At 39.2% G+C, this 15,440-nt stretch overlaps 1 protein-coding gene across 1 annotated transcript in view; it reads right to left on the bottom strand.

Annotated features, from left to right (window-relative positions):
- Positions 1-15,440, bottom strand: part of FARP2 (FERM, ARH/RhoGEF and pleckstrin domain protein 2) — a 78,063-nt gene that overhangs the window by 49,107 nt on the left and 13,516 nt on the right. The window contains exons 2-6 of the mRNA XM_009284228.2: positions 10,921-11,025; positions 9,454-9,496; positions 4,058-4,136; positions 2,454-2,551; positions 116-230 (exon numbers count right to left, since the gene is read on the bottom strand). Of these exons, the coding sequence (XP_009282503.1) occupies positions 116-230; positions 2,454-2,551; positions 4,058-4,136; positions 9,454-9,496; positions 10,921-11,025 (440 nt within the window). The remainder of the gene's footprint in view (positions 1-115; positions 231-2,453; positions 2,552-4,057; positions 4,137-9,453; positions 9,497-10,920; positions 11,026-15,440) is intronic.

The raw sequence follows: 15,440 nt of genomic DNA, 5'->3' as shown, positions 1-15,440 counted from the left end.
TTTAACTTATACAATCTTAACGTCATCCTATTGTGCAGTGTGCTCGACCTCCACCAAACAAGTCCATCTGCTCCCCAGGAGTATACATTAGGGGTATACGTTAATCCTCACTCACACATGCTTCCTGTGGAACTCCAGAATCTTTCCTTCAATTCTTTCCTGGTTTGGCAAATACTGGTTTGTTTTAAGGTGTTCTCGATCCTCTGATTCAACAAAATCCCCTATTTCGGCTATTACAGAAAACAAAAAAATGTTAGAGTAAGAACAAACAATGGAAAAGGAACAATGACAGAAAATACTTGGTAAGGAATTACAGAGACCCCAAGAGCCAGAACGTATTTTCCTTTAAGTGCTTCACATTTGTGCATTACACTTTGTATCCAGCTTCATTTTACAAAACACCCACATTTATCCCAAGCAGACTTCCTGGGGATTATAGCAGTATTTGAACATCATTTGGAAAATTTAGACGTCTTTACGGTGAAAGATGTGAGACTTGTAGAAGATCTGTGAGGTGGTCTAAACATTTCTTCCTTACAGATACCTCATACCAAACCAGCATATTTCAATTTAATTTTTCAAAATATATGTGAAATAGTTAAGGACAAGCCTACTTGGGAAGAGGGCAAACTAGATTTTAGGAATTGTCCAAAAATAAATACATAGCAAAAAGAGAAAGTGGTGTTGACTATAAATCCCCACAGCACCTACATCTTGAGTTTTGGTCTCCCCTTCACATATTCACGCCTTTCAGAAATGACGCTGTGGATTTAGGAAGAGATTTACAGAAGAAAAAAGCATGAATCAAAAGTGTGGAACAGCTTCCATCTGATAAGACATGAAAAGACCAGAAGTCTTGGGCTTGGAAAAGAAAAGCATGAGGCAGGCAGAACATACTGCAGACATATATAAAAATTACAAGTTGAATAAATTTTTAAAAAGTTATTTACTTTTTCTGATAATAAAATATGAAGTTACAATATTAAATTAAAATGCAAAAGTTTTAAAAAGACAAAAGGATATAAGTTAGCCTACAAACCTCCCAAAAACTAAGCTGTGAAGCTCATTTTCATGGAAGGATGCCAAAAATATAAGCAAATTCAAAAGTTCGACAAATGCATGGAAGCAAAGTTCATCAAAGGCAATTAAACAAAGAGATGCAGAGTCAATCTTTGACTTAGAAAGGCCACATACAAAGATTACTAGATGAATGCAGCAAAGGAAGAATCACCATATGCTTGCTCCATTTCTGAGGGCTTTCCCCATAGCATCTGCTATCAACTACCATCAGCGAAAGGAGAGTGGACTAAATGAACTAATAATCTCATCCAAGGCAGCTGTTCTTAAAAAGAACACAGCAATATCCTGTTTAAAATCAAGCCAGCATATGAAACAACAAGAAAAAAAAAATTGAAAGGCACTTTCGTAAAATAATTATGTTAAAAATAATCATATTCTTTCTCACTTCTAATTTTCTAGTAGGGTAGAAGCAAGCTAAGCAAGACCAGACCCTGAGATTTGCTCACCAGTTCCACACCGCACTGTGGAGTGCAGAACTTAAACTGGAAAATCATGAGCAAATTTTAATTGTGTCACTCACTGATGGCACACACACACAAGATAGATTTGCTCTTCCAATAAAATCACCATAACTATTATAATTGTATTATTATATTACAGTGCAGAATTATATAACTAATAACTATTTAGCAGTGCACATGTGAAGAGGTATCATTTAACAGCTTTTGTTTCAAGCCAGCAAGGAGGCACAAAAACCCATTTCTGCAGCTCAGGTTACAGATTTGTAAACACTATATCATTTGGCTGCTGCTTGAACTGATTTGGTGTCTGATTTGAACGTATTTCCCAAAGTTTTTCAACCTGCTCATCTTAAAGGCCACTTTTTTAGTTCTTTAGGCGCTTACAGACTGAGCGAGCAGCAACATGGAGAGCTTCCAAGTCAATTGCTTCCCATTTCCATTTGCACTCCCAGCAAGGAGGAAAGCTGCTGACAACCCTACTGTTGAACTTGTTCTGGTACGTTTCTAGTTTTATTTCAGCCCAGTCTCTATACACTTATCTCCCCCCAGCCACAGGGGAATTGAGAAATGAAGCCAAGGAAGCACAGAGGCAGACGGGAGCAGCTGTCTGGAAGATGAGGAGTATTAGTGACCCAGTTTGCAGAATCAGGGAAAACAGACAACATGCAAAGGGTTTGGTTTCATACAGTCTCCATGAAGCCAAAGTTATCTCATACATAAGTACCAGCTGCTCCTCACCACAGCTAGCCCTGATGATAATCCCAGTGTTCAAAATCAATGGGTTTACTGCATGTACAGAAGGGATTACCATGAGACGGAAAATGCTTTTAGTTACCAAAAGCTTCTGTATGCTATTTAACTGGGGTTAGCAATGGCAACATCACCCGATGTCACCACAGTTGAGATACTCACATTGCAGAAGATGAGAGACCAGAAGAGCGGCCGTATTGTCGCTGCAGGTCAGTCGTTCCTCTGCCAAGTCTCTCTTGATTTGTAACACAAACAGGTACCTGAGAGAGAGTTACAAGTACTGGAGTTACAAGTACCACATTGACATGTGAAAGAACAGTAAAACGACTGAGCAGTATTTTATAAAACCAGCATCTTCCAATTATTCCTCTCTCCAAAAACAAGATAACACAGAAGTGTTGCTACCAAGGACAGTCAAATCAAACCAAACAACCTGTGACTAATCCAGTGCAATTTATCAGCATAAATGAACACACAGGAACAAGGAAGCAGAAGGAGAACCATGCTTTTAACAAGTTTGATTTGTGAAGTAATACAGCAGCTGTAATTTTTAGCTAGAAAGAAACTTAATGAACACTTCAAGTGATTTTATCTGTTAGAACAAGGATGGGAGAACATCACTGATTCCAATATCTTGCTAGGAAAAATAATGAACGTTTCTGCTAGCACTCAATTAATTTACCCAGTGGTTGTATTTTCCAGGACTATAATGTTAGCAGCCTACAAAGACAGTAAGAAATTAAATTTCCTTCTCTTATAACACTATACTCATTTAACTAAAGTATTTCCCAAATCAGTTGCTAAAGAGGAATAGACTTCTGTTTAACAGTTTTGTATAAGTAATAAGCTGCCTGCAAAACATACAAGGCTAGAAGAAAAATGTGGCAGCCTTGAAAGTGTGCTGATAAGGACTGATTTAGTAACCTAATTTTAATATATTTTTATGAATGTAATCCTGGCAAGTCTTTTGTGCTTTGCTTTTTATTTGAAAGAAGGCGCAATAAGGACTCCAGTAAATAGGCAACAACTCATTACTATAAACCTTTGAACTGACAGACTGATCAATATTCTTTACTGAATTACACCCTGAAAGAGAACAGTAATTTATTTTTTTAAAGAAGAATTAATTTTAAAACATTATGTATCACATTCTTGAAGCAAAAAGATAATAAAAGGTATACATTTTGAATGTGGAGGGGTTTTTTTAAAGTACTGTAAGTATGTATTAAAGACTTCTATAAAGTATGCTCTGTTTTCTGCATATATGGCTGAGCTATCTTGGTTTCTTCAAGACACTCACAATAAAGTGTACATATCATTAATAGCATTATGAAATACCTAGAGCTCTAAGCACAGACCAGAATTCCACAATAAATACTCCAGAAATAGACAAAAACAGTAAAACATGTTTGCTAGTTGCAGAATACTTAAAGTGTGGGCTTTGGAAGTTTAAATGATAAATCGTTTATTAAAATATATACTGATTATTTTATACAGGTACTGTTTATAAATATGAGTATTTCCTCTATACCCTGCCTCTTGACACTGTGATGTTTGGCAAGCCTTAACCTGCAGTGTTTTCTGTTTTGAAAAATATTTTTTCCAATAACATTCATTGCCAAAACTGTGTGTGCTAAAACTGTGACACTGATTTCACTCATCTTCAATGTAAGTTTTGGTTGGAAACAGATGCAATGTCCTCCTACTCTTACCTGCCTTTTGTTTCAGTAGGTAATGCAAATCAAATACTTCAAAAAATACTTTACCTAGTATATTCCTCTTGCAACTGACCCGGGTCTGGAGGGAAAAACTTTACAGCTAGACGAAGCATTGTGGTCTTTGGTCCTATAAGAAAAGTTAGTCATTTCACAAAAAACTCTTGCTCTTCATAAGCACATGCATAATATGTTTTCCAACATGCACAGAAATACAACGCACTCGAAGTCTAGCCAGCTTTCAGCTTGCCAGCTAACGATAGCGGGCCTATGTGGTATAGATTGTCCATGTCAATGGAGATACAGCAGATAGTTCCTCTGAAAACTATCTATACTACTTCCAAGGCCAGTCCGCGGTCTGAATGCTGTAAAAATAGTTTTGTGCAACACGAAAGCTATAATACCCCAAAGCAACTACTTGACTGCATACAAAGGCATCACAGATGACCCAGTGAGAGGTTCCCAGAAGGAGAGGAGGGTGGAGACGCATCCCACAGGCTCTCCCAACACCAGCCGCCACCACCAGAGCTGTCAATGAGCCGAATCCACGAGTCCAGCCAGACCCAGCTGGCTCCCCGCAGAGATAAAAGTGCATTTGCAACCTGATCCTGGCATGCCCGTTAACACCCATTTCTTCCCATTTTTAACACTGTTCTTGTCAATCTCGACAACCGGGAGAATACTAATTTAACTTTTAAATCTAACCAGAATCCTAAGTAACTATTTGGAATAGTCCATAATGCTCTGTGTAACATTTTGCAGCAAGAAAACCCAACTGTGACCAGGCCGCATTAATAGTTTCAGAGTCACGACTCAGCCTGCTGAACAGGCTGACTTGATGCCCACAATCCCCTATTTCACCAGTATTTTTGGAGGAATATTACAGGGTACCACAATCACTTACCGTGCCACAACTGGGCACCACCGTTCTCCTGCTGTTTTTCCTGTCTTAAAGTAGACAAGGCTGAGTATTTTGCAGGCAGTCAGAACACTAGCCAACCTTTGCTTACAGAAGCCTACTGAGCATCCATCTCACATTTGCAGGCATCCCCCAGACAAGAGGAGTGCCGCTCATGTACCGCAGCCCCACGCTCCACCGACAGCATCTCCACCCAACTGCGATGGACTGAGACCTTGTCCCCAGCATGCACCTTCCCACAAGGAGCGAGGACAGTGTGCCTTGAGCATGCAGAGCCAGTGAAAGGCAGGACAAACTGAGGAAATACAGACCCCCTCTAAAAGGCAGAGGAAGACCTGGGAAGGGAAAAACTGCAACCCCTCTTCTTGCTAGACTCTTCTCCTCCAGGCGCTATGGGCAGGATATCCACATATTTCATCACCCGACTGAACCTCAAGCCAGCCCTGCTTATGCGTGACCTCCAGAGGTGCCTTCCAGCCCCAGCCACCCCAGGACTCTGCGTGCCGCTGCTGTTTCAAAGCAAGCTTAGCCAAATTTAAAAAAAAAAAAAAAAAAAAAAATCAAATTTGTTTGAGCATGTTGGTAAGCACAAGCCAGCCTGCTTGAATTTATTTTAAGCACCAAGATCTCTTAAAGCTTGACAAAGTCCAATTTAACCCCATCAACCCCAAAGTACGCTGATTTCTCGTCCAGAATACCTGATTCCCACATGCCCAACATTCCTCCGCTCACTCACCCTCTTGTCTGCTAACAGGGGACTAACAAACTTTGCTTTCTGCCAAGTAGCTGGGAGAACTAACTCTCAGACTATCACAGCTGTCAGAAGAGCAGCTCCCAGCCAAAAAAAAAAAAAAAAAAAAAAAAATCAAATTTGTTTGAGCATGTTGGTAAGCACAAGCCAGCCTGCTTGAATTTATTTTAAGCACCAAGATCTCTTAAAGCTTGACAAAGTCCAATTTAACCCCATCAACCCCAAAGTACGCTGATTTCTCGTCCAGAATACCTGATTCCCACATGCCCAACATTCCTCCGCTCACTCACCCTCTTGTCTGCTAACAGGGGACTAACAAACTTTGCTTTCTGCCAAGTAGCTGGGAGAACTAACTCTCAGACTATCACAGCTGTCAGAAGAGCAGCTCCCAGCCTCCGATCCCAGAATTACCAAAGCTTTGGTGAACCAAAAAACCTAAAATCCTCATCCTAATTACAGTGTAATATCTAGAAATTAAAGGAGGCTAGAAATAACACCCTGTAACAATACACAAAGCTCACATTTGGCAGAGACTAAAGCCATGCTAAGGATTTTATAGTTCTTGAGACACACCAAGTGAGGAAAATAAAGCTTTACATCAAATTTCTGAAAATACCCTGAGCCTTTGGAAGACCTTCACAATGTTAAGAACAGACCTGCATGTTACTCACACCAATCAACTGGAAAGTATTGCTGTGGGAGCGATTTTGGCAGTGTTCCGAGCATCACTTACATTAAATAACAAATATTAAAAATTAAAAACATAATGCTGCATATTTGCTTCTGTAGCACAACTCCTCCTCTTTTTGTTTTTTTTTAATCTCGCCTTTCCTCTATGCATAAGCCCATTCTAATTCGGAAAAGAAACACTGGGCCAGTCTTAACCAAGATGCAGAATTTATTGTAAGAAACCAATCTGAGCAAAACCAAGAACAACAACAACAAAAAAAGAAGTCAGGAAAAATTACCCATGCAGGTATGGTGAACACAATACTATATAAAACTGGCAACACCTCAGAGAAGGTACCCAAATGCCAACCTGTGGCATTTGTGCACCTGTTAGGAAGTCAAAAATTTGGATGTAAACTCCTTGCCTTCCGGAGTGGTTCAGTAGTAAAACTAACTGCATTCATTTGAAATTAATCAAAAATAAAATCTTTATCATACAAAACAAAGTTCTATATATCTCAAGAATAGGTCATTAGCCAAGACTAATTTGAAGTAAGTGTTAATAATCTAGATCTTTTGTTTTTAGAGAGCACGTCAAAGACTCAGAACTGCATGCCTACAATTACACAGCAATCGCCATCAACATAAAGTAACAGGTTTGAGCTGTATTACCTTAAAGTCCATGATAACATCTAATATTCCCCTACTGCTGGACTAAAAGTTACAAGGTCAACTCCAAAATCATTAAATTGTAAAAAAACAAACCAAACAAACAAAAAACCCAACCCCCAAAAAACAACAAAAAAGAACCTCAACGAAACTTCTTAAAGTGAGAATATAGGAAAAGATCATCCATCCGTGCCAAGTTCAGGCATTGCTTAACAGCATGAGCAAACCCACCAAATCTCATTCTTACAGAATTTCACTTTCCCTTGGGAAACACCCAGCAGCCACACGCAGAGCAGGGGCACGCCGAAGGAAGCAGACTGCCTTTTGCGTGCATTGCTGCCAGGCTAACCTGCCTCCATCCATCTGCTACCTGCCACCCCCAGGGAGCCCAGGCAGAGGGGCACCACAGAAGGGCAGCCCCGTATGGCCAGGGAGCGTAGAGGCTGAAGCCATCGTAGATGTGGCTAGCCTTGCATAACTGTATTGTCAGATGTAAACGTCTTTCCATTATTGCAGCTTACTTAGTCCCTTGCTTCTGAAATATCCACATTATCAAGTAGTTAAATTAATTCTCCTCTTAAGGCTTTATATTCAGCAGTACTGTCAAAGGAGTTCTTAGGAAGATGCTCCTGTGCAATCATATGTCAGCTACTGGATTCAATGAAAGAACAGCTTAAATTACTAGGCATGCAATTAACGTTTTAATTGTAAACATTTTCAGGGCTTTCTACAGTCATATCTCATTTCAATTTTAAAAACAGGAGAATGCCGGGAAGGCATTCAACTAGCATAAAAAGAAAAAAAAAAAAAAAAAAAAAGAGCTCTCACCCGAGCTATCAAAACTTTACAAATTTAAAATTGATTTCAGAACTTGAACATGTGCCAGACAACTGACTGGTGTCTCCTACAGAGTAAGATTAAAAAAAATTTAAAAATAATCTTTCAGTGTCACTGGCAACATAATGTGGGTGGTAGACCACCAAGCAGCAGTGCAGCCATAAATTTTAGCCCATCCCCATGGTTTTAAACCATTTAGAACAATATATGTATCATCAGGGAACACACGGCCATCAGCCTACAGCCTAAGAAAAGTTTCCCCAATTTATATGGTATAGAAGACGGTACAGAAGGAGTAACCAAAGAGCATCACAGGCCTGTGGTCCACCAAATCTTTTGACTAAGACATAATTCCTTCCAGCCAGGAGAACCGGAAAAACAAAACAAGCCTAACTGCATGGAGTATATAAAACAATGGCATTCCAACAATGTTTGGTTGTTTTGTTTTGGGTTTTTTTTTTGGGGGGGGAGGGACAGGGGACGGGACGGGGACACACATGAATAGAGAATGACGGTATTATATACCCTCCTAAGGAAGCCTTCTTTTATAGCTGGTTTGGCTCTTCTGCTTAAAAACCAATGTCAGTAAAAGTTAAAACCATGACCTTGAATTAAAAAGATCTAGCTAGAATTGGTGATTTCTTTTTTTCTGGCAATCAGTTTTAGGCAGAGAGTAACTAAAAACTACCTCCCAGTACTAATTTTCAACATTTTTCAATTAAGATTTTGAAAGGAGTAGGAATCCACCACACCCTCATGATCTTGTTTTTCCACAAAGACTTTACAATCAGAAACAGAAAATAAGCAAACAGCTTAACCCCGTTCTAAGGGAAAAAAAAGTTTGATCTAATCTTTCAACATCAGAAGAACTAGTGTACTGTATTCTTCAATTATTTTTAGCCTTTAGAGTGCATCTCATATTACTCTTTAGAGTAGCATAAAACAAAGATAGCATTGCTATTGCAATATCCTCCTGGCCAAAGAGCAGAACCAAATTTCACAACTGAAGCGAAGAGGACTCTGAAGCTGCAGCCACCCACCAGGTGGGAGATCCCTACCTCTGCTCTCTTAGCAAAGCTGCTCCTGAGCACACTGGAGAGAGTTTTTGAGAATGAGATGGGAATACCCACCCCACTAAAATTCCCTGCGTGTCAGCAAGCTCTGAGTGCAGCTTTTTGCAGCCCTTCTGAAAGGTGCATCAGCTCTCAGACAAGACCTCATGACTGCAGATGCTACCTCCTCCCATGCAACAAGTGCAGTAAGCCAGAATATTCCTTTTTCTTTCCATTGTAGGACAACACAACTTACAGAAACTCACAAACAGCAAATGCCATGTTTCACTTAAACTTAACACCAGCTGACCCAATCTAGATAGATATTTATCACAGAGAAAGAATCATACCTTCAGTAAGTTTCCATTCCACCCACCACATACTACATATTAAAAACATCAGGTTTGCATGCCCAAACAGGAACCACTATCACCCCTACCAAGTACAACTTTCAGGGAAGCATAACCAGTAAATCAAGCAGTAATTGTGAAAGCAACCCACATAAAGCAGATGCAAATTAAGGAAAACTTCCTTTTTTAAAACTACTTACTCCGTACTTGTTTAATAACAGGTTTCATAGGTTCCAGCCAAATCTGAAATTAAAGAAAAAAAATATTACAAACTGACATTCATATTTGAATACAATATGAAAACATCAAAAGTAAATTCAAATAAAGCAGTAATTTATGAGTATGCATTTCTTCCTCACTGCAGTAATGCAGTAATTCCTTTGCTTTGAGAAAAAAAAAAGTACTTCTCTATTTGAATTGACATTTATCGTGTACCAATAGAAAAAACACTGATCCATGCTTAAAACTCATCTGGACAGAAGAGGAGTCAAGTCAGCAAAAGCACACCACTGCTGAGAAGACAGAAATCATGCCAAGACACACGACTGTAGACAGGAGCCAGGCTACAGAATTACAGAAGGTCTGAAGAACATGACAAGGTCCAACTTTTTTTCCCTTCCATTCTTTGTCCATCTCTCTTACCTACCTACGCAAGTATTTTTACTCGATATTAATTTTCCCACAAATTTTTCTCTTTTGACAAGCACATTTTTAAAGAAACACTAAACTATTGTTGTTCTAGTAGAAGGAGTATCCATAAAACTAACGCAAAGTATTCTAGATGCTCAACTTTTTTGTTTTTGTTTTTTTTTTTAACTCCTCCAAACAAAAAATTGTAACAAGACAATTCTGTTTGGACCTTACTAATTACTTCTCTGTCTGGGTTGGCCCTGAGGATTTTAAGAACCTCATTAGATGCAGAAACACTTCGGACACTTTGCAGAAGAAATGGAAACTAAACAAGCTTTACTGTATTTCCCTGGCTCAAGAGTAGCGTGTATTAGTGCTATTAGCATTCTCTATGTTCTCAGTAATATTTTCTGCGTGTGAGTCCTAAAACTAGAAGAAGTAATAGAAAAAAATAATGAAGACAGTTTTGGGAACATTTTCTAGTTTAGAAGCTACATTGTCCTCTTTGCAAGGTACAGGATAAGAGACTAGGAGGCTTATAGTGTCAGCATTTATCTAGATCAATGATTTAAAAAACTTGCAGGTCTATATGTCTGCTGAGGTTTATATTTATTAGAAAGAGGTTCATAATGACTCTTCAGGGAAATTAACTGAAGACTGAATTAACTGAAGATAAATATGAACACTACCAAAATTACACACTATAATATGATTTTATAAGTACTCCATAGACTACACTTGGAGTTGATCTTCCCCCTTTCAGAGGGAAAGAGGATTTTATTTATGCCCCTGAAAGTGGGAACATCAGCAACTATTTAACTGCTTTATGTATTTTTTTGAGATTTAACACGAAGTAGAATCTGATTCCTCCCCTCTGCTTTATTAGTTGTCATTGTTCTGGTGAGCGAAGCAGATTTACAAGAATCAAAGAGATAATCCTACAGAAGACTCCAGCAGACTGAAATTTTTGACACTCAAGCAACCGCATTTCACCCAACCTTTTTATTATACCAAATTCATCAGGGAACTGTACATACCCAGTATGACTGGATGTTCTGGAAATCAATCCCAAAGTAATCTGATTCAATCAAATTCAGATGCTTGTAAACTTCTGTCAATAATGTCTGGCCATAGTATTTTGACTAAGGAAGTAAAAAAAAAAAAAAATAGTGAGATGAAGATGAGTAAGTTTACAGCAAATTAGAAAAAAATTATAGCATCTTTAGAAACTGTAGAACAATATCTCAAAGATTTTTCACATTATTTTTGTCACTGTAACATGCAAACATCCAATATACAGGCACAGCTCCATACAAACAATGTTCACAGAACCAGAGGAACTCAAGCTGGAAGGGGCCACTGGAGGTCACCTACATCCAACCTCCTGCTCAAAGCAGGGTCAGATATGAGGCCAGAGTAGATCATCTGCAAACTATTTGCAGCTCCTTCAGTAAACCAGCACCATTTGTTTGTGTAGCTGGATGGTGTGGCTCTCCCCCAGCTGCAGTGGACTGAAGCAGAGGCTGCCAAAATCCTGCTCACTTGCATACCCCCTCGCTCGTACCAACACCAGGGACCACACAGCCATGTGCAACTTTCACACCAGCAAGACTTGAAAACGTATGCAGATGTTCTAAGCAAGCCCAAGACAGCCGAGGAAGGCTGGTGCAGGGCAGTTTCTACCCAACCAGAATTTGCCCTGACCTAGGAAGCCCCATCCGGCCCCACAGGAAAGCAAGAGCTGCACAAGCAGGACTTCATGGGGCCAGGCCGACCGCTGCCAGGGATCACGCCAACTGAGCAGAGGCTGCTCATTGCAGCACATGCAAGGCCTTTGCTGATAGAACTAGAACTTGTCTTCTACAAAAGAACATCTCTGAAAAACCCTAACTTTTTTCTTACAACAGTGTTCAAGAAAACCCAAGGTGACAGTATTTATTCTGTTAATTAAGAAATAAACAGGAAGGCTATAGTGGGAACCCAAACACCCTCCTCTCGCACCATGCCTTCTGTGTAAAGTCCTCTGTGATGAATCCCTCCCTCAAGAAACCCACTCAACTAGCCCTTTTCACAGTCAAGTTAGGTGCAAGGTCACAAAACAAACATTGGCAGAAACAGCTATGGTAACATGGGAGAAAACAGGAAACTTTCACAGCACACCCAGAACAACTACGGTTGGGTCTGCATACAAGCTTGCTCTCACCATCTATTACTGTACGACTGTAGCAGCCACCACAAGAAAAATAGCATTTATGCACCCACACATCAGTCCATCCGGATCACACAGAAAAAAATCCAAAGGGCTTTCGTGTGCCTTGGTACCTGTTCCAGCAATGCACAAAAGCTAGCAGGACAGCTAGTGTAGGCTGCAGAAGGAGGTAGCATGGCCACTGACATCCATGTTCTACCTTGGACCATGGAAGTAATCCCGCAACTGCGGCAACAGGGTCTGGCATCAACTGGTCGGCCGGGTTATCTGGCAGAACACACCTTGGGCTTGCATGCCACTGCAGTCTTGTTTATTTGGAAAAGTCAAAGTGCCAGAAGACTCTACAACTTTCCCATCAAAGCTGGCACACATTTCTGTAATTGACTCTTTAAACTCAGAATGGTGTATCTTTTAAAAGTATTAAGTATTATAACAAATTAGTAATAGAATTAGAATAATTTAATAAAATGTGCAAATGAAAATATCTAACAGAAAGAATGGGCCACTTTAGGTTAAAATAAAGAGGGTTTAAAAAAAGTAAAAAAAGATGGTGAAAGTTGGGGAAATTGTTTCACAGTACTGAGATGCATAAAAATTCAAGAGCAATTGCTTCTTACAGGAAAGAGAGATTAAACTGTTGATGTTTTTAGAACTGTGAAATTTAACCAAATACCTCTGTACCACTTCAAAAAAGAAAAAAACCTCAGTGAGAAAAAGTATGACAGCTCTGCAGTACTGCAAATCTGACATAGCTTTGGTAATCACACTGATGTGAATGGAGCTGACTGAATCCAGTACTATAACTAAGGAGGAAAGTTCAGAAACAGAAGGACAGAGAATGATACGAGATTGGCTCGTCTTTCTCATTCACGCTTTCACGAGTCACGGTTACCTATAAGGGCAACCACAGGTGTGAAGCATAGGTCAGGCGAATTCACTTGGCACAAACACCATTCATTCAGAAAGTTTCTTGGTATCATGCTGGATCAGGCCACTGATGCCGAAATCCCCAAATAAAACTGCAAGTCGAGAAATGATTCGTCACTTCAGTGGATACAGAGATGCCTCGTTGGGAGATGACATAGTATGGCGAGAAGGAGCGCCCTCCTCTTTTTCTGGACAAGTTTTGTGATGTCTAAAATGGCATTTTCTTTGTAAAAACACAGCTGAATTTTTTTTAGCCAAAATCTGTGCTTGCAGAAGACTCTGTGGGTATGGGTTTTGGTTTTTAAATGATGACTATGAAATAAGGAATGATACAGGTAATGGTAAACCACATCTTCAGTAAATAACGTTCTTGTTCTGTCTACAGGCATGTTTCTCAGGCACGTTACAGACTGCTTGCCACAGGACCCACATGCTCCTGGAGAAATGCATTTTGAATATTAAATTTTTAACTTTCAAATGAAATACATTTGTTGCTTTGCACTTGTGAATAAATCTTAAAATAGTAACAGAAGAAAATATCCTTAAATATAGTAGGACTTTTTTTTTTTTTAAGGTACAGATACACTTGCATTTATTATTATTGTATGCCTACTGTTTACAGGCACCACAGATTTGAGAAAGGAATTTGAGAAAAGAATCAGTGATATTTGTGGGGATGCAGCGATACCCTGACCAAGCTCATATACTTCCACCTGCAGAAGATGGACCACACCAGCCTGCCTTTTCACAGATGGATCTATTAACCTCTAGAAGCCATTGACCAGGAGATGTCCTGTGATCCCAAGTGTCAAATTTTTCATTTGTGAAATAGGCAGTAATCCTGGTTCCAACCACCTTCTGTTAGAATTTATAAACTTGGATTAACTTGTGAAAGATGTCTGGTAACAGTTAGACAAGTTTTACAGTCAAACTGTGTGCTGTGCTGATTAAGGAAACTGTGTCCTGTCCATCACTAGTTATATACAGCCATTAAAATTATCCCGATCAGATCGTAATATGCAGGTCTCTCCCATGCACAGCGTTTAAACTGAGTTACGTCTGTGACTCCATCAAGCTCCGTGCCCAATGACAGTCCAACTTGCCTTCATTTCTCCCAAAAAGGGAACCTGTATGGCATATGTACCCCGGCACCTCTCTCCTCCCCCTGCCGAGCCTGCACTCCCTTTAAGAGAAACTGGAGATGAAAAAATTGAGATGGTTGGAGCTGGGAGCACTTTGGAACTGATTAAATTATAAAGGTGCCATCCAAATGTTAAAAGTGTAAAGTTATTCTGACCGGGCTATCAACTGTAATTTTGGGTGTCATTTACAATAACAAGTTGAGAAAAACCTCATTCTAAGCTGAATATCATTTCATAGTACTTCCTTCAAAGTATAAAGCAACAATAACAATGCCACATTTTAAAAGAACAGTATTAATTTTATTTTATTTTTAAATAAAAATGGGTTGAAACAGAACACAATCTTTTATTATTATGTCCCAAATGCTGTGGGAAAACTCTTGTTAGAGCTATTTAGTTCCTCAAATTGTTTGTTACATTTATAACCATCTTTTCCAAAAAGCTTCTTTAACATTTTGAAGTTGACAAAAATTAAGGTTATATAGTGGGTAACTCCATGTCATTGTTTAATCTCCATAAAAGCAGCACAAAGCAAAATCTTCTAAGTAATTACTTAATTACTGTAATTTTGACGTCAGGGCAAGAAGCTGCATGAATGCATTTCAGAAAGGTCTCATTTTCAATACAAATTCACAACACGGCATGCTTTCCATTCCAGACATCTCAATTACTCTTTATATGCAGCCAAGACGACAACTACTGATATTACTGAATTACTGAATTATTCCACATAAAAAAAGAAAGAAAGAAAAAAACAGGGTAAAAAATATTAAATAGGCAACTAACAAAAGCTTTCCCTAGTGACCCAGCCCTAACTGTACTACAGACTATTTTAACAAGTCATCATTAGAAGACGGTTCAGTACAATAGATTTTTTCAAATCGACTTGTATATTCAGATCAAGCTTGAAAAGATCCCTCAGAGCTGTGCAAGCAGGGTATGATGCTACGGAGGGCCCTGCACTGGCAAAACGCCTGCATGGCAATCCCCTGCCCGCACGCAGGAGGAGTAACGCCTTCAGACCAGGCTCAGTGCTAAGCTAGCGCCAGGCAGGAATAGAAATGAATAGGAACAAACATTTTAAGCTTAAGTTTCTTGACTGAAGGAGGTATCTGTATTTTTCACTCAGTCAGAAAAGTAAACATATTCAATGTTAGCAATTTTTAGGACAGAGGAGGAAAATGTAAATAAATTAAAAAAAAGTCGGAACAACAAGTTATTTTTGTTTTATCATCCTAACTGCTATTTCCTATTTTCTCAAACGTCACTACCTACATGG

Source organism: Aptenodytes forsteri, unplaced genomic scaffold, assembly GCF_000699145.1.
Source record: "Aptenodytes forsteri isolate BGI_AS27 unplaced genomic scaffold, ASM69914v1 Scaffold647, whole genome shotgun sequence".
Lineage (NCBI taxonomy): Eukaryota > Metazoa > Chordata > Aves > Sphenisciformes > Spheniscidae > Aptenodytes > Aptenodytes forsteri.
This window is presented reverse-complemented; position numbering and strand designations above follow the sequence as displayed.